Source organism: Dipodomys spectabilis, unplaced genomic scaffold (genome assembly GCF_019054845.1).
Source record: "Dipodomys spectabilis isolate Male_0828 unplaced genomic scaffold, ASM1905484v1 ptg000125l, whole genome shotgun sequence".
In the NCBI taxonomy this organism is placed as follows: Eukaryota; Metazoa; Chordata; class Mammalia; order Rodentia; family Heteromyidae; genus Dipodomys; species Dipodomys spectabilis.
Genome location: NW_024870802.1, coordinates 19,770,289 through 19,792,059, shown reverse-complemented (window position 1 = coordinate 19,792,059; position 21,771 = coordinate 19,770,289). Strand labels below are relative to the sequence as shown.

The 21,771-nt window shown below is 43.7% G+C and overlaps 1 protein-coding gene and 1 pseudogene across 1 annotated transcript; both read right to left on the bottom strand.

Moving 5' to 3' along the window:
* Positions 1-2,216: 2,216 nt before the first annotated feature.
* LOC122116021 lies at positions 2,217-2,833 on the bottom strand (annotated as a pseudogene).
* A 5,429-nt stretch (positions 2,834-8,262) lies between these two features.
* Positions 8,263-9,598, bottom strand: Fgfbp3 (fibroblast growth factor binding protein 3). Its single transcript, XM_042689587.1, has 2 exons — positions 9,516-9,598; positions 8,263-9,147 (listed from the first exon to the last, which is right to left on the bottom strand). The coding sequence occupies exon 2, from the start codon at positions 9,079-9,081 to the stop codon at positions 8,275-8,277; it is 807 nt and encodes a 268-aa protein (XP_042545521.1). The 5' UTR covers positions 9,082-9,147; positions 9,516-9,598; the 3' UTR covers positions 8,263-8,274.
* Positions 9,599-21,771: the final 12,173 nt, after the last annotated feature.

Below are 21,771 nucleotides of genomic sequence, written 5' to 3'. Positions count from 1 at the left end.
TGTTCACAAATGCTGGGTCCCTTGGCCTCAGAATGCCAATTACAACAGACAGATTTGAGAAAAAGGAAACAAGATGTATTTTCATCAGAAGAATGAGGAAAAATTAAGACTCTCAAAACTCGGTGTAGTTGCTTTCATGCTCAGCTCTCACATGTAAGACTCCGTGCCTGTGCTTCAGTAGGTGACACAGTGCATATCCCTGGTCTACAGAACAAGCGACTTGGGTGTTCTTATCAAAAGTTTACTCCTTTCTGTGTCAGAGAAAGATAAGAAAGCTGGGGGACTGCCTGGTTTACTTGAAAGAATATATGGCCTTCTCAGCATGGGGGGGGGGGGGGAGAGAGAGAGAAAGAGAGAGAGAGAGGGAGGGAGGGAGGGAGGGAGGGAGGCAGTCAGTTTGAATCTGAATAAGAAAACAGCAAGCTGACCAGCAACACAAGTTGGCTGCAGCCAAAAGTATTTTCCTTTCATGGCCCTGTTATATTATGTTGCATTTTGTAAAACTGCATCACCAAAATAATATATCATGCCTGATTTTATATTATTATTATTATTAACTCAATGGTTCTTACTATATTCACAATTGTGCAACCATCACTGCAATCATTTTTCAAAGCCCTACTGCCATTTGTTGTCGTAAATCTATAAATGTATCTGTTAGGTTTTTAAAAAGAGGTAGCCGAGTAAGAACAGCACCAGCACGCACGTGGTATTCAGGTAAGGGGTAGGTTTATTCAGTAGACCTGCTGGGACCAGGCAAGGTTGGCACTCCACGTGGCTGGGAAAGAGAGAGGAAAGAGCTAGAGCAGAGAGAGAGCAGAGAGAGCTAGAAAAGAAGAGCAAGAGCTAGAAACGAACAGAGAGAGAAAGAGAGAGAGTCTGGGCCTGGGCTAGGCCTTATGTAGGGTATGGGCGGAGAAAGGTGTGGCCACATCAAATTTAGATGTGACCTCAGCGGATGCAGATGTGACCTCTTCCAGGTGTCCCAGTTGCCTAGGTAACGCAGGTACTGGGTGGAGACTTTGCTGCGAGGAGGGTGGAGTCTGCTCACCATCCAGGAGCGGACCTTACAGTATCATTGTAGAGTTTTTTGTTTTTTGGGGTGTGTGTGTGTGTGTGTGTGTGTGTGTGTGTGTGTGTGTGTGTGTGTGTGTGTGTGTGTGTGTGTGTGTGTGTGTGTGTGTGTGTGTGTGTAGCTTAAACTCTTGGTGTAGGCACTGTCCCTGAGCTGCTTTTGTATTCAAGGATAGTGCTCTACAACTGGAGCCATAGCTCCACTTCTGGCTTTTTGTGGTTAATTGGAAATAAAACTCTCATGGGGACTGGGAATGGGGCTCAGTGGTAGAATGCTTGCCTAGCATGTATGAATGCATGAAGCCCTAGGTTCAGTTCCTCAGTACTACATACATAGAAAAAGCCGGAAGTGGTACTGTGGCTCAAGTAGTAGAGTGCTAGTCTTGAGCAAAAGCAGCTTAAGGACAGTGTCTAGGCCCCAAGTTCCAGCCCCAGCACTGGCAAAACCAAACCAAACCAGACCAAACTAACAAACACCCCTCATGGACTTTCTTGCCTAAATTGGCTTCAAATCTCAATCTTCAGATCTCAGCTTCCCAAGTAGCTAGGATTACAGGCCCCTGGAGCCTGGGTAGGGGTTCTTAAAATGTGTGAATTGGCCAAAGACATCTGATCCTTACACATTGGTTCCTGAAAAATTGTTCAACATAGTTCCAATTTCCCCAACCACCTCTGTCAAAGTTTCTCAAATCAGAATCTGTTTTAAAAATAAAAATAAGGGGCTGGGAAGGTGGCTCAGTGGTAGAGTGCTTGCCTTGCATGCCTGAGGCCCTGGGTTCGATTCCTCAGCACCACATAAGCAAAATTTTAAAAAAAGCCGGAAGTGGCGCTGTGGCTCAAGTGGTAGAGCTCTAGCCTTGAGCTGAAGAGCTGAGGGACAGCACCCAGGCCCAGAGTTCAGGCCCCACAACCGGACCCAAAAAAAATAAATAAATAAAATAAAAATAAAAAATAAAATAAAATAAAACTAGCCTTGAACCCTGATCAAGTAAACTCCAGGGGCTGGGTAGCCATCAGTAGTTTCAAGAGCTCTTGTGCTCTCCAAATGATCCCACATCTGGGAATTGCTTTTAGAAATATACTAACAACCAAGCAAAGGTGATGTTATAGCTTTATTTGAACACTCACTGGTGAGTTCTCATCTATATTGACTGTAGATGTTTGAACATGGTAACAGGGCCATAGGTTACCAAAGTACAGAGCTTGTTTGGTAAATCTTCATCTGCAAGTTTTTTAGATAACTGCACACAGATCAATAGGAGACATTCCTTTGATCCAGACAGCTTTATTAAATCTGGTATCGATTGATGCACACATCTGAAGTCCCCCATCTCCTTCAAAGGAAACTTATGGATCTCCCTGAGTTCAGGAGAAGCATGCTTCTTCAAGCCCACCCCATGGGTGTGCTTGTGAATGTTCATGGTGTATTCTTGGTGGTGCAGTCACTGGTTGATAGCAGAACAGCCTTTTTTCTTACCACTTCTTTTTTTTTTTTTTTTTTTTGTCGGCCATGGGGCTTGAACTCTGGGCCTGGGCGCTGTCCCTCAGCTCTTCAGCTCAAGGCGAGCGCTCTACCACTTGAGCTACAGCGCCACTTCCGGTTTTCTGGTGGTTTATTGGAGATAGGAGTCTCACAGTCTCTCCTGCCCGGGCTGGCTTTGAACCGCGATCCTCAGATCTCAGCCTCCTGAGTAGCTAGGATTACAGGTGTGAGCCACCAGCGCCCGGCTTTCTTACCACTTCTCTTTGCAGGACCCATTCTGTCCAGCTCAAGTTGGAAAGTCAATTGTTTTTGTATGTGTGTGCCAGTGACTAGAACTCAGAACCTGGGCTACTGTCCTTTAGCTTTTTCTCTCAAGGTTGACATTGTACCACTTGGACCATGTTTCTACTTTTGGCTTTTTGCTGGTTAATTGGAGATGAGTCTTCTGGCATTTGTTTCCAGGGTTAAATAATCCCAGAGTAGCTGGGATTATAGGCATGAGCCACTGGCACCTGATCTCTTTCTTTGCTTTAATTCTCCACACCCCTTTCCCCAAGTGAAAGCCTTTAGAGCCTTGGGCAGTAATAGAGATTAGGAAATAAATTGCTGCCTCTAGATACTGATAGGAATTTTGTGCAGTGGCATTGTCCAAGAATTTTTTTTTCTTTTTGAGTACAGAATCTCTGTTATTAGTTTTTTCTTTTTGCTTGCATTCATTAATTGTACAAGGAGGATTTCATTGTGACATTTCTATACATGTATAAAATGTATCCCAATTCAACTCAACTCCCTCTATCCCTCTATCCCTCTCCCTCACCCGCTCTCATCTTCTTAAAACATTTCCACAAGATGCACTGTTCTAGTTTCATATCCACAAGTAGACAACTTGGACTGTGAAGCAATTCTTATCCAGCCCATGGCTAAGCCTAAACTTTGATGCCTCGCCCTTCTGGGGATCCCACACTGGCAGTTCCCCTTCACCTCTCTCCCACATCTTCAAATCAATGCACCAGCATCCTATGCCTGTCTTGGTGTGAAGAAGAATCATTCTTATTGTAATCATTGTGCCTGAGAACAAAAAAGACATATGGATCAAAGGTCTAGGGTCTTCAGCGCCACCAAAATCACATGACCACCCAGCTCAAAGGCAGCCACTGTCAGCTGAAATGCTGGTGGGCTCTGAAGCTTCAGGTTTTTACAGGGAGTCCCTGTGGTTACCTAGAAACAACCCTCCCCTCCACCCCTGCCACACAGTATTTACATTGTTTTGTACCAAGCTGCCAACATTCCTTTCGGAGACTGTTTTTAGTCATTTCAAGTCAAATCCCTTAATGAAAGCATCTTTCTTCTCTCCTTCTCTCTCTGTCTTTCGGTCTTTCTCTGAAACATCCGAACTTGCATCCCTCCTGCATTTTGATTTTCCATTGGAACTTTACAATCAGTTTGTCTAATTCTTACACTCCTAAAGTCTGACAGTTTAATTATAATCCTGTTTAAATGGACACATTTTTAAAATATGGAAGCTCTCTTTTCTAATAAAAATATCCATATGGTTTCATTTTGAGTCTTTCTTTTCTACTCTCAAAAGTATCTCTGTGTTAGCTCTCCCATATTTACTCTTGAGTCTTCTCCTTGTGAATTCTTTTACTTTGTGTTGTTATTAGTAATGTTAACTTCCATTGTATTGTCTAACTGCTTGTTGTCTATATATGATAGCCATTCAGTTTTGTTTTTTTTTTTTAATGTGGTACTGGGGATTAACCCAGAGAGAGAACACTGTGCATGCAAGGCATTCCCTCTATCACTGAATTCTGCTGCCCCCAATAATTTTAATCCAGCCAAAGTCAGCTTCTTCCTTTTAGAAAGGGAAGACGTTAGTGTATTTTCTGGTTGCTTTGAAATTTTGAAAAGGGGCAAAATTTGAGTGTGATGAACCAGAGGTCACAGGAAGGACAAAACTTGGATAAGTTCATCAAAGCCCTGCAGATGTATAGCAGTGGGCAAGAACTAAAGGCAGTCATTTTTTAAAGTAAGAAAGCTGGGAGGTCAGGTGTGGTCCTCTAGCCTCTAAGACTACATATGAACTCTGGACAGAAACATTTGCCTTTTAAATTCCTCACAAGTGGCTAGCATTTCCACTTCAAGGATGTGAGTACTGCTCTCATGGTCACAAAATTCCCTTGTGTGTGTGTTTGTGTGTGTGTGCGCACGTGCGTGCATGTGTGCATATGCATGTGCACATGCACAAATACTGGGATTGTGTTAGCATCACGCATGGCATGTGGTATTCAGGTAAGGGGTAGGTTTATTCAGTAGACCTGCTGGGACCAGGCAAGGTTGGCACTCCACGTGGCTGGGAAAGGCCTGGGAAAGAGAAAGAGCTGGGAAAGAGAGAGGAAAGAGGGAGAAAAGAGCTAGAGAAGAGCAGAGAGAGGGCGTCTGGGCCTGGGCTAGGCCTTATCTAGGGTATGGGCGGAGAAAGGTGTGGTCACATCAAATTCAGATGTGACCTCAGCAGATGCAGATGTGACCTCTTCCAGGTGTCCCAGTTGCCTAGGTAACGCAGGTACTGGGTGGAAACTTTGCTGAGAGGAGGGTGGAGTCTGTTAGCCTTCCAGGAGCGGACCTTACAGTTTGAACTTAGTGTCTATGTGTTATCCTTTAGCTTTATTGCTCAAGGCTCTACCACTTTAGCCACAGCCCTAATTCTGGCTTTTTGCTAGTTAATTTGGTATAAGAATAATATGGAGGGGCTGGGAAGGTGGCTCAGTGGTAGGGTGCTTGCCTTGCATGTATGAGGCCTTGGGTTTGATTCCTCAGCATCACATAACCAGAAAAAGGTAGAAGTGGCACTGTGGCTCAAGTGGTAGAGCGCTAGCCTTGAGCTGAAGAGCTGAGGGACAGCACCCAGGCCCAGAGTTCAAGCACTACAACCCCTACCACTACCACCACCAACAAAAGTAATATGCATTTATCTGCCTAGGCTGACTCAGCCTCCTAAGTAGCTAAGATTACATAAGTAAGCCACCAGTGCCCAGCTTCTTTTAATATTTTCCTTCCTTCCCTCTCTTTCCTGCTATTCTGCCTCCCTCCCTCCCCTTCCTTTCATCCTTTTTCTTCTTTCATTTTTCCTTTTTTCCCCTCTCTCTCTTTTCCTTTTATCTTCCTCCTCTCTGTGTCTCTGTGTCTGTGTGTGTCTCTCCCTCTTTCTCTCTCTTTTGCTGGAGAAAGAATCCAGGGCCTTGAATATGCTAAGCATGTATTCTACCCTTGAGCTGCATCCCTATCCCTTGCTTCTGCCTTTACGTTCTTGCCCACTGAGATGGAAAGCTGCTGCTGATTTTGTGCAAGTGCCCTTTAATACTGAAAGTCCCTGTTGGGGGCTTGCACTGGTACTCAAAATACATGAGAACACTAACCATATATTTATTTATTATAATCAACAGTGTGGTGGCCTGCACATGAGCTTTATTTAAGCATGACATTTAATACTCTAACAACCCTTTGGGAAAAGTACCAGACTTAGAGAGATGAAATTTATATAGTGATTAGTGGTAAAAACAAGAGTTGAATCCATTGCCTATACATCTATTAGCTTTGGTTGTAATACATTTTAAGGATAGTGGGAGAAAACACCCAACTAATACATCAGCCAAAAGTTAATCTTTTATAGCAACTGTGGGAGTGAATTGCTCACTTCTCCTTTAGTGAGCATATGCTGTGAGGGGTGTAGTTAGCGAACCATGTCCAGCAGCAGCAGCATCAGAATCCACCACAGGAGCTGGGTGCTGGTAGCTCATGACTATAATCCTACCTATTCAGGAGAATGAGATCTGAGGATCACAATTTGAAGCCAGCCAGGCAGTTTGTGAGATTCTTGTCACCAATTAACCACAAAAAAGCCAGAAGTAGAGTTGTGGCTCAAGGCTCTAACCTTGAGCCCAAAAGCTAATGGATAGTGCTCAAGTCCCGAGTTCAAGCTCCAGTACTGGCATGAACACACACACACACACACACACACACACACACACACACACACACATACACACACACACACACCACAAGCTAAGCAAGAGTTTGAGACCTTGAGCCAACTGCTAGGGCTCTCCACAGACATGTTTGAAATTTTCTCAAAGCTTTACAGAGCTAAAGCCCTTCTTACTCATTTATCCTTCTAACAATTCCAAGTGTATTTAATAACTTAATTCAGGAATGGGGGCTTAGCTCAGGGGGTAGAACACTGTCTCCAAGCCCCAGGTTCAATCTCTAGTACTACAAGCAACTTGATTCAAGTTGGATATGGTGGTACACACCTGTAATCACAGCACTTTGGAGATGGAGGCAAGAGGATAGGGCTCAAGGCCAGCTTGGACCTCAGAGAGAGACCCTATCTCAAAATATAAACACCTTACTTAGAAGTACTTAGAAGTATGGTGGGGGGGGGGGCTACTCAGGAGGCAGAGATCTGAGAATCACAGTTCAGAGCCAACTTGTGCAGGAAAGTGAGTTTTTACCAGAAAACTGAATGTGGTGCTGTGGTTCAAGGTGGTGGAGCACTAGCCTTGAGCATAAAGAGCTCAAGGAGAGCACCCAGGCCCTGAGTTCAAGCCCTATGACAGGAAAAAAAAAAAGTACTTGGAAGTAGAACAAAGACAGGGACAATTCCCATTGCCTTTACAGTTCTTTATATCTAGAGTGCAGTTTTTATTGAGCACTTAACAAGTACAAAGTCAATCACATTAAAAATGAAATCAACAGTTAAGCACATGAGACATAACAGTCAAAATGACTGGGATACATATTATATTTGAGCTGGTTTTGAAGAAGGATCAATTATAAAGAAGTTTGTTTATTTTAAAAGGATTCACAAGGCACTAAACTTTTACAATTCACTTCTGAATTTAGAAAGTTGAAAATGTTAGGTATAGTTGGATGCCAGAGGCTCTTGCCTGTAATTCTAGCTACTGAGGAGGCTGAGATCTGAGGACTGCAGCTCAAAACCAGCTTAGGCAGGAAAGTCCATGGGGATTCTTATCTCCAATAAATGACTCAGAAAAAGCCAGAAGTGGTCCTGTAGCTCAAGTGGTAGAGTGCTAGCCTTGAGCACAGAGAGGCTCAGCAACAGAGCCCAGACCCTGAGTTCAAGCCCCAGCACCAGCAAAAAATAAAAATAAAAAAATTAGATATCATTCCATAAAATGCAACCATTACATGACTATATTTTCTTAGATTTCACTTTTGGCTTACAAGGTTTCTAGTTCCACAGGTGTTTCCTGTGACACCAAGCTGTGCCTATGTTCATACCAATTTGGAAAAGGAAACCAAACCAAAACAAAAAACCAGGCCTGTCACTTTGCCAATTGAATTGGTGAGAAGACATTGCTCAGGTCACCTACTGCTAACGATTTTTCTCAGTCTTTCTTTGTACCTGTCTCTCTGTAGAGTCTATAGTTTTTGCACAAGGCCATGCCTATTTCTGTTTCCACTAGTCTGCTCCTAATCAGAACTGGGACCCTTCAATGTTTTTAACTGCTTTGCCTTATTCTCCAGACCCCCCTAGACTTTCACCCTATCCACCCCTTCCCACCCCCTCGCCCATCCTAGAATCTGGACTCCTCTCCCCTTGCTATCCAGGACCGCTGGGTTCTAAGATTCCCGGAGCCTGCCCTCCCTCCTCTCCAGCGCCCCTACCCCCGAGTCCCTTCCAGATCGCAGCCTCAACCGTTCCAAAAATTGACAAAAAAGTTGCAGAGCGAGTGCCACTTCTCGGCGCAGTAGGTCTGGGTGAGCTCGGCGTTCTCCACCAGCCCATCGGGGTCGGGCCCCGTGGCCATGGGTCGCTCCTGCCCGGGATCCGAGGCCATCTTCCTCTTGCCCCCTTTGATCTTCCGCTCGGAAGGTTTTTCTCGGGGTGGCACGCTCGGGGAAGGCGGGGCCGGGGCGTCGGGGCCCGGAGCGAGCTGCCGGGGTCGCCCCCGGCTCCTGGCCTTGAGCCTGGGCTCCCCGGGCAGGCGCGGGGCAGCCGTAGTGAGGCCGGCGGGCGGGGTGGAGCGGGTGACCAGGCGCAGCTCGGCACCCCGGCCTTTCTTTCCGGCGCACACGCGGGCGTGGAGGGGAGTGGGGTCGAGGCAAGGCCGCCCCCTCTTGCGCAGCGCGCCCATCACCTGCTTCCAGAAGTGCGGGCGGCGGGCTCCGTAGGCGGCGCAGCGCTCGGGCTCCCCGCGGAAGGCGCATTGCTGGCGCGCCCCGTCCGGGCCCTGGCAGCGCAGAGCCAGCTCGCTGCTGGCTTTGGCTCCGGGGCCCGGCAGCAGGAGCTGCCAGCTGCACGCGTGTTGCTCCGGGCTCACGAAGCGACCCGAGGAACCGCCCGCCCCCGGGCTGGAGGCCGATTGCAGCGGGCTGCCGGCTGCCCCCTTGTCCCTCCGGGCCTCAGCGAAGAGGCAGCCGGCCGCCAGCAGCAGCAGCAGCCGCAGGGAGAGCCCCGCTCGCGCGCTCTGGGGACACATGGCTTGCGGGGTCTGCATCCACGCTTCTGGAATTCCCTGGGTGCTTTCAGGGCAGGCCACGCCAGGCCAGGAGCATCCCCGGATCTGCGGATGATGGTACAGAGATTGAATCCACCGGGTTCCCCACCTCCACGCCCCCCAAGAAGCCCTTCGTCCCTAGCTAGGAGCCTGCGAACTCCCTCCCCGGAGCTTTCTGCAAACCCACTTTTCCCATGGGCAGCCGCAGTCTAAGAGGGGCTTTTCTAAAGAGCTTTCCAGTTCACTGTTTTAAGAATCAAAATAGGTATTTGAAAAGAATCACTTGTGCTTTGGAGATTTCTTTACCCATGCACTAGGATGTTTGCATTTACCACTTCCAAACCCTCCAACCTCCCCACTTCCAATAAATGGCCTACAAAATCATCTCCGATTAAATTTCGGAAGCGTGCACTTTTACTGCTCTTTGAACTTACCGAGTTCTGGGCGAGGTGGCAGAACTTGATTAGCGTAGCGGGAAAGACTGAATAGGCGATTAACCTGTTTTAGCTGCTTCCCAGTGAATGAACTGTTATCAATGGGACAGAAAGCACCACCCCTACGATGCCCCTCCCAAACTCCTCTCACACTGCACTTCCCACCACTAGGACACACACACACACACACACACACACACACACACACACACGGAGAGAGCAGGCCTGCCTGCAACATGAAATATAGATCTTGTATTTTTTCCACCGTTTAAAATAATCTTACAGTTTTAACAAAACTTTCTTTAGTTTTACATATATAAATTATACAAAAAATGAAAGTTAGACAGTTGGAACGAAACAAGAATCATAGTGTAAACCAGACACTGTTTACACAACTGTACTATATTTATATTTTCCAATACCAGGTTTGGACTCGGGACTAGTGTGAATTAGTGTGTGGTAGAATACTTGTCTAGACTGGCATAGCATGATCAAGACACTGAGTTCAAACCCCAGTACCAGAATAAGAAAAGGAAAGGAAAGGAAATTGTTTGCATTATACTTGAAAGGTAATAATTCAAATGGTGAAATATTTAAGAATTACTATTATTGCTGGCATTGGTGACTCATTCCTGCAATACTAGCTAGTCAGGAGGCTGAGACTTGAAGAGAAAAAGTTCAAATACAGCCTAGGCAGAGAAATCTGTGAGACTCCTCCAATTAATCAACAAAATGTCAGATTGGAGTCATAACTCAAGTGCTAGAGAATGAGCTATGAGTAAGAACACTTTGATGATGATGACAATTATATGAGACTATTTTTAGACTTGAAGTCCTTCTGCCTCAGTCTGTTAAATGCTAAGATTGTTGTTTTTTTTTTTAGGGGGGTCCGGTTGTGGGGCCTGAACTCTGGGCCTGCCTGGGTGCTGTCCCTCAGCTCTTCAGCTCAAGGCTAGCGCTCTACCACTTGAGCCACAGCGCCACTTCTGGCTTTTTTCTTTTGGCTTATGTAGTGCTGAGGAATGGAACCCAGGCCTCAAGCATGCAAGGCAAGCACTCTACCACTGAGCCACCTTCCCAGCCCCTAAGATTGTTATACTACCACTTAAACCTTGATATTTTCTTTGTAATTCTTAATTTTATTAAGGTGATATACAGAGGGGTTACCATTTCATAAGTTAGGTAATGAGTACATTTCTTTTGGGGCAGTGTCACCCCTTTCTTTGCTTTCTCCCAGTTTCCTCCTCCACTCCCTGCCCACAGTTGTATAGTTCATTTTCAACATAATGTCTACTGAGTACCACAGCTGCATTTGTTCACCTTTTGTCCCTCCATATCTGTGCTCTCTTCCCCGGGCCCAAGACAGATAAACAGGACAAAAAAACAAAAGAAACAAACCCCCTCAAAAGCAACAAACAATGCCATCATCACCAACAGTAGCAGAAAGAAAAAGAAAAGGGCTGGAAATGTGACCTAGTGGTGGAGTGCTTGCCTAACATGCATGGACTAAGCCCTAGTACCACATACACAGAAAAAAACTGGAAGTGTCAAGTGGTAGAGTGTTAGCCTTGAGCAAAAAAAAAGCTCAACGACAAGCCCAAGCCCCAAGTTTAAGTTACAGGACTGGCAGAAAGCAGGAAAAACAAAAACAAAAAACATATTGTTTCCATTTCCTGGAATTCATTTTGATGAAGATTATTTTAAATGTTCAGAGGTTCAGACAGAGGCATTATACCTTTGGGTTCTTCCCCTAAGAGTTTCCTTCTTCAGTCTCACTGTGTATGAATACCTAGAGTCCTGTATAATTATAATTTATCATGTCCAGGTATCTTTTATATCTAGTTTCTGCATATGAAAGAAAACATGCACCATGCATTATTTGTCTCTCTGAGCTTGGCTTACCTTACTTAACATGATTTGTTCTAGGTCCATCCATTTCTCAGAAAAAGACATGAAATTATTCTTTCTAGAAAGTGGCTGTGTAAAATTCCATTGTGGCCAGACACCGGTGGCTCGCGCCTGTAATCCTAGCTACTCAGGAGGCTGAGATCTGAAGATAGAGGTTCAAAGCCAGCCCGGGCAGGAAAGTCTGTGAGACTCTTATCTCCAATAAACCACTAGAAAACCAGAAGTTGTGCTGTGGCTCAAGCGGTAGAGCGCTCACCTTGAGCTGAAGAGCACAGGGACAGCCCCCAAGCCCAGAGTTCAAGCCCCACAACCAACCAAAAAAAAAAAAATTCCATGGTGTGTAAGTACCACATTTTTTTTTTTTATCCACTCAGTTATTATAGGGCATCTGGGCTGTTTCCGTATCTCGGCTATTGTGAATAGCACAGCAATGACCTAGTGAATAATGTAGCAATGTACAAGTGTCATTATAGTATCTTGGCTTGTGATGTTCTGGGTAGATGCCCAAGAGTAGTATAGCGAGGTTGTAGGAAAGGTCTATGTTTAGCTTTTTGAGGAACTTCCAGACCGCTGCCCAAAGTGCTTGTACTAGTTTATATTCCCACCAACAGTGCAATAGGGTTCCTTTTCCCTTGTATCCCAACCAGCATTTGTTGTTGTTTGAATTCATGATGTTGGCCAGTCTAACTGGGGTGAGATGGAATCTCAAAGTTGTTTTGATCTGCATTTCCTTTATGGTCAGGGATAATGAGTGTTTCCTCTTATGTTTAGTTGCCATTCAAATTACCTCTTCTTCAGAGAACGCTTCCTTAGCTCCTTTGCTCATTTAATGATTGCTTTATACTTTGGTAGGGGTTAATTTCTTGAGCTCCTTGTATATTTTGGATATTAGGCCTTTGTTGGATGTACTGCTGGTAAAGATCTCCCAGTCTGAGGCTGGGAAGGTGGCTCGTGGTAGAGTGCTTGCCTTGCATGCCTGAGGCCCTGGGTTTGATTCCTCAGCACCACATAAGCAAAAAAAAAAAAGAAAAAAGCCGGAAGTGGCGCTGTGGCTCAAGTGGTAGAGCACTAGCCTTGAGCTGAAGAGCTGAGGGACAGCGCCCAGGCCCAGAGTTCAAACCCCACGACCAGACCACCCCCCCCCAAAAAAAAAGATCTCCCAGTCTGTTGGCTGTCTTTCTAGTTTAATAAATATGCCCTTAGCTGTGCAGAAACCTTTTATTTTGGTGTAATCCCATTTGTCAAGTCTCTGTCCTATCTCTGTGCCCCTGGGAGTCTTTCCAAAAAGTTTCTGCCCATGCTTATGAGTTCTAGTGTTTTCTCCTACTCCTTCTTACAGTATATATATATTTTTTTTGGTTGTGGGATAAGAGTCTCATGGACTTTCCTGCCTAGGCTGCCTCAAATCTCAGCCTCCTGCATAACTAGGATTACAGGCATGAGCCACCAGCACCCAACACCTTTTGATATTTTGTAACACCCCACCATCTTTTTTTCTTAGCAATATATGTGCTTTTTTTGTTTAATTTCAAGAGTTTATATCTAGGGGAAGAGGATGTAGCTTAGTGGTAGAACCCTTGCCTAGCAAATGGAAGACACTAGGATTCATTCCAACAGTGGAAAAAAAAAAGATTTACATCTCTGATCGTACTGTTTCTAAGAAAGTATTTTCTGTTACTGACCTCTAATGGTATTTATTGTATTTGAACAGTTAGAATTTTATTACTACTGTAAGAACCCAAATGCTAGCCAGGTGCTGGTAGGTCACACTGTAATTCTAGCTACTCAGGAGGCTAAGGCCTGAGGATTCCAGTTCAAAGCCAACCTGGGTAGGAAAGTACATGAGACTTATCTCCAATTAACCACCAGAAAACCAGAAGTGGAGCTGTGGCTCAAAGTGGTAGAGAGCTAGCCTGGAGCACAAAAGCTCAGGGACAGTGCCCCAGGTCTTGTGTTCAAGCCCCATAACTGACAAAAAAAAACCCCAAAAATCAAAAAACAAAACAAAACCAACCAACCAAATACTTTGGAATTAGAAGAATATATTTAACTTTATTGTCACACATATTAAATATAGAGAGAGAGAGACAGAGAGAGAGAGGCAGAGAGAGAGAGGCAGAGAGAGAGAGAGAGAGAGGTAATATATAATGTCTCCCAGGATTACATATCATTTCATGACAGTGTCACAAGTCCATTTGACCTTCAGTGGTCAGTGACCACTACACATCGATTTCTGAGTTTTACTATGTTACTTTCAGAGTTAGTTATGTCTTATTGCCACTTGTTAAATTTAAATGAAAATCAATTTGCAACTATGAAAATAAGATGCACCACCAAGAATTTCATAGTGAGAAGTGAATAATTAATCCATTACACAAAATGAATTCTGTCTTTTCAAGCAACAACAACCACCTTTATTTGTATGGGCAAAGCACTAGTAAGTAATCACAGGCTTTTGTACTGTTGTGGCATTGCTTATTTTATCAGGTACTGGATGGAACTGGAATCAATTTTCAGCTAAAGAGTGACATCTTGTGGTGTTATTCCCTAATTACCATGAAAAGTTTTTATTATCTAAAGTTAGAATTATGAGATATTCCTCATGCTTTGCTGTCAGGAGCATTGTTCTCAAAGGAAAAAGTAAAGGCAGGGCTGGGAAGGTGGCTCAGTGGTAGAGTGCTTGCCTTGCATGCCTGAGGCCCTGGGTTCGATTTCTCAGCACCACATAAGCAAAAAGAAAAAAGCCGGAAGTGGCGCTGTGACTCAAGTGGTAGAATGCTAGCCTTGAGCTGAAGAGCTGAGGGACAGTTCCCAAGCCCAGAGTTCAGGCCCCATGAATGGACACCCACCCCACCCCCCAAAAAAAAAAAAAAAGAAAAAGTAAAGGCACACAGATGTCCTGTGACATACCAACAAAGGAAATACATATTTATTATGTGCTGGTCTTGGGGCTGGAAATAAAGGCCCAATTACTGTTGTGAGATTTTGAGCCCAAGGCTAGTGCTCTACCACGTGAGCCTCAGCTCCACATTTGTTTTTTGGTGATTAATTGGAGTTTTGAATCTCATGGAATTTCCTGTCTGGGTTGGCTCTGAACTGCTGTCTGTTCTCAGAGATCAGCCTCTTAAACTAGGATTTCAGGCATGAACCAGCACCAGGCAGGAAAGTTTTTTTTTCTAAACTATGGCAAGGATAAGACTTTTGTATCCTAGACCGGACTGAAACTTACTATGTAGTCCAAGCTGGCCTTGAACTTGTGGATCTGACTGCCTCAGTCTCCCCAATGCTAGAATTACAGGTGAAAATTTTTGGATGCTGAAAAATAGTATGCCATTCCTTTAGGATACCAATAACATTTACAGAGCTACCAAAAAAGTAGATAGTATTTTAATTTTCCATCCTCTTCCGTAAACTTTTTGACAACTTTATTAGTATTTTCTGCTTGAGTTTTCAATACTCCTTTGTTCAGCTGAGTATTAAGTGTAACCAGATGTCTCAACACTAGTCAAAAAAAGTAATAAAAACTCTAGAGATACAAAGATTACTTTGAGAAGGAAAAAGTGTCATCTGTGAATGTTCATAGGCACTAGGTCTGTTGGTTGTGCTTTTCTCAAAGGTATGAGTAGTGGACTATTTCCTCACTTCTCTGGCAGTATCTAGAAACAAAACAATCAATAGGACTGTAATAGTAAGGAAAGCTTGATTCCAAAAAGTTGCAATTTTACCCTGGAGGTTAAATGAAAAAAAAAATCTTCTGCCATTTCTGCGGAGGAATAAAAGGTAGACATAAGATTAAAATGAGTCTTAGCTGGTGACTCACACGTGTAATCCCACCTACTCATGGAGACTAAGATCTGAAGATCTCGATTTTGAAGGCAGCCCAGATAGGAAAGTCAGTGATACTCTTATCTCCAATAAACTACTCAGAAAAAGCTGGGAGTGGTGCTGTGGCTCAAGTAGTAGAGTGCTATCTTTGATCACAAAGAGACTCAGGGAGAGTGCCCAGGACATGAGTTCAAGCCCAAGGACAAGCAAGAATAAATGAGTCCTATTTCATCATAAAAAAAAAAAAGCTACCAACTGCTACGCATCGGATTTGCTACTGTTTTTTCTTCATATCCTGTGGTTGCCCACCTGGTTCCTGAGCTGGTCCATATTGCCAACACATGCCTTGATTTGTTTTTTATTTTTTTAAGTGGGTAAAAGATAAAACACTGAAAATTGAATTCGTCCAAAGCTAAAAATACCATAACGGATCTATTTTATCTCTAAAGAACAGTTTAGGTCTGTGTTCACTTATGTGCTTTATCTCTTCTGAATTATAGACAAAGTCTTGTTGTTGAGCCTAGAAGATGTATTTAGCAATTTCTTCTCAGGTATGGAACCACATTTATAACTAATGTGCCAACCAGAATAAAACTGTTTCAACAGTTTTGTATTCTCCACGGAATGATCTTCATCAATATTCTGTATTAAACAACAAAAATAACTTTTCTGGGTATTCTCTGTATACTATATTCATATATGCAGATGTTGAATTTTTGTTTCTAAAGTTTTTTTAAAATGTTTGAATGTTCTGTTTATTTATGTGAACTAGAGTAAATACATAAAAGTTACCATTTTAACCAGTTTTTTCCTTCCTTCCTTCCTTTCCTTCCTCCCCCTCTTGTTTTTTCTTTCCCTCTTCCTTCCTTCCTACCTTCCTTCCTTCCTTCCTTCCTCCCTCTCTTTCTTGCTTGTTTGCTTCCTTTCTTGCTTTCTATCCTTCTTTCTTTCTTTTTTTGCCAGTCCTGGGGCTTGAACTCAGGACCTGAGCACTGTCCCTGAGCTTCTTTTGCTCAAGGTTAGCACTCTACCACTTGAACCACAGTGCCACTTCTGCCTTTTTCTGTTTATATGGTACTGAGGAATCGAACCTGGGGCTTCATGCATGCTAAGCAATCATTCTACCACTAAGCCACATTCCCAGCCTTAACCAGTTTTCAGTGTACAGTTCAGGGGCATTAAGCACATCCATACATTTGAATCATCATCCATCCCCAGAGCTCTTTTGCCCAAACTGCAAGTCTGTATTCATCAACAGTCGCTCCCCTTCTCTTTCCTCACTCTCTGATCAGTGTCATTCAATTTTCTGCCTTTGTGAATTTGAACACATAGGCATTGGCATCTTATATAAGGTAAAATTATGAAGAATTTATTCTCCTGGGATAAATGATATCCTTCAGGTTCACCTATACAGTAGAATGTCTCAGAACTTCTTTTTCCTTTTTAAATTCAATAATATGCCATTTTACTTATTATTCAGTATTTTTTAAATTTATTTTTTGCTAGGGTTGGAATTCAGGGCCTGGGTGCTGTCCCTGAGCTTCTTGTTGCTCAAGACTAGCACTGTACTACTTGAGCCATAGCTCCACTTCAGGGTTTTTGGTGGTTAAATGGAGATGAGTCTTACAGACTTTGCTGCCCAGATTGGTTTCAAGTCATGATCCTCAGATCTCAGCATCCTGAGTAGCTAGCATTACAGGCATGACCCACTGCCCCCTAGTCACTTATTCATTATGGATAGATATTGACTTGTTTGCACTTTTTGGCTACTACCAATAATGGCACTAAGCAAAGTGTTGTATCAATTTTTCATTTTTGGTCAGTTGTGGGCTTGAACTCAGGGTCTAGGTGCTGTCCCTAAACTCTTTTGCTCAAGGCTAGCACTCTACCACTTTGAGACACAGCTCCACTTCCAGGAATATTTTTCAAGTTATAGCTTGCAATTATTTTGGATATATTCGGTATATATCCAAAATATATTTATATTTGGATATATTAATTGAATGGAATTACTAGGTCATGCAGTCATTTTTTTAAGGTACTAGAGTTTGGACTCAATGTATAAAATACTCTTGAGCCATACCTCCATCCCTTTATCCTTCCTTCCTTTCTCTCTTTCTCTCTCTCTCTTTCTCTCTCTCTCTTTCTTCTTTCTTTCTTTCTATCTTTCTTTCTGTCATAGGGCCTGAACTCTGGGCCTGGGCACTGTCCCTCAGCTCTTCAGCTCAAGGCTAGTGCTCTACACTTGAGCCACAGCACCACTTCCAGCTGTTTCTGCATATGTGGTGCTGAGGAATCGAACCCAGGGCCTCATGCATGCAAGGCAAGCGCTCTACCACTGAGCCATCTTCCTAGCCCTGCTTTATCTATTTATTTATTTATTTAATTTATTTTTTGGTCGGTCGTGGGGCTTGAACTCTGGGCTTGGGCGCTGTCCCTGCACTCTTCAGCTCAAGGCAAGTGCTCTTGAGCTACAGCGCCATTTCCCATTTTCTAGTGGTTTATTGGAGATGAGAGTCTCACCGACACTCCTGCCTGGGCTGGCTTTGAACTGTGATCCTCAGATCTCAGCTTCCTGAGTAGCTAGGATTACAGACATGAGCCACCAACGCCTGGCTTTTATTTATTTATTTTTTTAGACTTTGTTTTTGCAGCACTGTGGTTTGAACTCAGGGCCTTAAGCTTGCTAGGTAGGCACACTTCCACTTGGGCCACTCTCACAGTCCTTTTTGGCTTAGTTTTCACATATGGTTTTGTGCTTTTTGCTACAGACTAGCCTCAGACGTCAATCATCCTACCTGTGCTTCCTTCGTATTGGGATTATTACTGTGAGTACCCAAGCCCAAAAATAATTCTATTTTTACTTTATCATTATTAATATTTGTTTTGCCAGTTCTGGGGCTTGAACTCAGGGCCTGGACACTATCCTTGAGCTTCTTTAGCTCAAGGCTAGTGCTCTGCCACTTGAGCCATACTACTACTTCTGGCTTTTTCTGTTTATGTGGTACTAAGGAATCAAACCTAGGGCTTCATGCGTGGTATGCAAGCACTCTACCACTAAGCCATATTCTCAGCCCCTATTATTATTTTTTTAAACAGTGCTTTGCTCTTTAGCTCAGGCTGGCATCAAATGATCATCCTGCCTTGATCTTCCAAGTGCTAGAGTACAGGCTTACACTTCCACATCCAGCTTTCTAGCTTTTTTAAGGGACTTCAATTGTATTGTCTATTTTTCCATAGTGGTTACTTCACGTTATGCTTACATTAATAGTGCAGAAGTATTCTACTTTCCCCAAATCCTTGTTAACACTTGGGTTTCCCCAGCCCCTCTTTTCTCTCTCTCTCTCTCTCTCTTTTTTTTTGGTCAGTCAGGGGCTTGAACTCTGGGCCTGAGTGCTCTCCCTCAGCTCTTCAGCTCAAGACAAGCACTCTACCACTTGAGCCACAGTGCCACTTCAGGTTTTCTGGTGGTTTATTGGAGATAAGATTTTCACAGCCTTTCCTGCCTGGGCTGGATTTGAACTGTGATCCTCAGATCTCGGTCTCCTGAGTAGCTACGGTTACAGGCCTGAGCCACCAGCGCCCAGCTCTCATTTTTTTTTAAGGCAGGGTTTGGTTTTTTTTTTTTTTTTTGTCAGTCGTGGGGCCTGAACTCTGGGCCTGGGTGCTGTCCCTCAGCTCTTCAGCTCAAGGTTAGCCTCTACCACTTGAGCCACAGCACTACTTCCAGCTTTTTCTGCTTATGTGGTACTGAGGAATCGAACCCAGGGCCTCATGCATGCAAGGCAAGCATTCTACCAGTGAGCTACCTTCCCAGCCCAAGGGTTTTGTAATATAGAGTTCAAACTCATAATCCTACTGCTTCAGCCTGCTGAGTACTGGAACTACAAGTGTACAACACCATGTCTGTTTTGTTGTTGTTGCTGTTAATGATAACCATTTTGTGTGTAGATATAGTAATTTCATTTGCATTTCTTTGATGATTAATGACATTGAGTCTCTTTGGTTATCCGTGTAGCTTCTTTGAAAAATACCTATTCAAGTCCTTTGCTTGTGTGTGTGTGTGCGTGTGTGTGTGCGTGCGTGCGTGCGCGCGCGTGCGTGCATGCGTGCGTGCGTGTGTGTGTGTGTGTGTACTGATGTTGAACTCAGGGCCTTGTGCTCTGACCCAAGTTTTTCACTTGAAATTGGCATTCTATTGCTTGATCCATACTTTTATTTCTGGATTTTGCTGGATAATTTGAGATAAGAGTCTCATGGAGCTGGGCATTGGTGGCTCATACCTGTAATCCTAGCTACTCAGGAGGCTGAGATCTGAGGATCAAGGTTCAAAGCCATCTCAGGCAGGAAAGTCCGTGAAACTCTGATCTCCAATAAACCACTAGAAAACCGGAAGTGGTGCTGTGGCTCAAGTGGTAGAGCGCTCGCCTTGAGCTGAAGAGCTGAGGGACAGCGCCCAGGCCCAGAGTTCTAGACCCACGACCAAAAAAAGAAAAAAGAAAAGAGAGAGTCTTATGGACTTTTCTGCCCAGATCAGATTCAAACTGCAATCCTCAGATCTTAGCCTGCAGACCTGAGCTACTGGTGCCAGTTAAAGTATTAATTTGTAAAATCACTCTTCTGTCAGTAAAACTAATAGTTAATATTTATACAACATTTAGAATTCTTTTTTTTTTTTTTGTCAGTCATGGGGCTTGAACTCTGGGCCTGGGCGCTATCCCTCAGCTCTTCAGCTCAAGGCAAGCGCTCTACCACTTGAGTCACAGCCCACTTCTGGTATTTTGAGTGTTTATTGGAGATAAGACTCTCAGGACTTAACTGACTAGGCTGGCTTTGAACTGTGATCCTGAGATCTCAGCCTCTTGAGTAGCTAGGATTACAGGTGTGAACCACCAATGCCTGGCACAACACTTAGAATTTTTTTTTATAATTTTTTTGGTCAGTTGTGGGGCCTGAACACAGAGCCTGAGCACTGTTCTCAGCTCTTCAACTCAGGGGTAGCGCTCTACCACTTGAGCCACAGTGCCACTTCTGGCTTTTTTGTTTGCTTATGTGATGCTGAGGAATCAAACCCAGGGCCTCATACATGCAAGGCAGGCACTTTACCAGAGACACCTTCCCAGCCCATACACTTAGAATTCTTAAGTGTATCACAGGTCAATTCATTTAATCCTTAGAACATGCACGTAAGTACAGGTTTATGAGTCTGTAAACCAGGTTTAAAAATTTATTTGGAAGCCAGGCGGGCGCTGGTGGCTGAAAAGCTTAGGGACAGTACCCAGGCCCAGAGTTCAAGTCCATGACTGACATACATATATGTGTATATATGGCAGGGACTGGGAAGGTGGCTCTCAGTAGTAGAATGTTTGCCTAGCATGCAACAAGCCCTGGGTTTGATTCCTCAGTACCACATAAACAGAAAAGGCTGGAAAGGGTTCTGTGGCTCAAGTGGTAGAACGCTAGTCTTGAGCAAAAGCAGCTCAGGGACAGTGCCCAGGCCCTGAGTTTCAGCCCTAGGCCTGGCAAAAACAAAAACAAAAACATATATACTGGCATGAAGCTATCTCTAATCTTTCAAGAACTTGATATATAAAAGATAAATCCAAATTCTTTACAAAGAGTCTTTTCTATTTCTCTCCTTTCATCTCCCAGCAGAGCTAACTTCTTAGAAGCCCTTGCACTAGGTGTAACCTCTACATGAATGGTTCCTTAGTCCTCACAGCTAAGCTACCTCTTACCATCTAGGCCTCACGTGAGCATCTCCTTAGATTTTCCCTAGTTATCCAGTTACAAGTCTGAAACCCTCTTTTCTAGCATTTTGTTTTGCATAGCATGTAAACATATTTTTTGTGTTGATCTGTTTATTTTTTTTCCTTCTATTAGAAAGTAATTTTTTTTCCCTTCCTGGGGCTTGAGCTCAGGGCCTCGCTGCTGAGCTTTTTTTGCTCAAAGCTAACACTCTACCACTTGAGCCACAGCTCCACATCTCACATTTTGGTTATTATTTGGAAATAAGAGTCATGGACTTTTCTGCATCCACTGGCTTTGAATCTCAATCCTCACATCTCAGCCTCCTGAGTAGTTAGGATTACAAGTGTGCACCTTCTTTAACTTTTTTTTTTTTTTTTGAGATAGTGTACAATAGCCCAGACTGATGCTGAACTTGTATTCCTCCTGCTTCGCATCCCAGTGTAGAGATTATAGGGCAATAACATAGGCTGTACTGTTTGGTCCAATTTGAAGCCTTTATCACTCATGTAATAGAGTGTTAATTTTGGTTAAACAAATACTCTATAAGGTCAGCAAAAAAAAAAAAAAAAAAATAGCAAGACATAATTGTAATGGTGGGAGATAAATGAACGAAGCAGATGAAACCAGTGTGAAAATGTGAAGATACTTGAACATCAACTTAATCAGATCTTGTGTAATAATATAAACAGTGCCTAGCAGTGTCCGACACACAAGGTCCAAATAAATAATTGTTGGATTAACAGTATTATTACTAGCTTGGATCTTAGGCAAA

Bases quoted from the DNA above. Each gene is read 5' to 3' on its own strand.
- Fgfbp3 (XM_042689587.1), bottom strand. From the start codon at position 9,081: ATGCAGACCCCGCAAGCCATGTGTCCCCAGAGCGCGCGAGCGGGGCTC.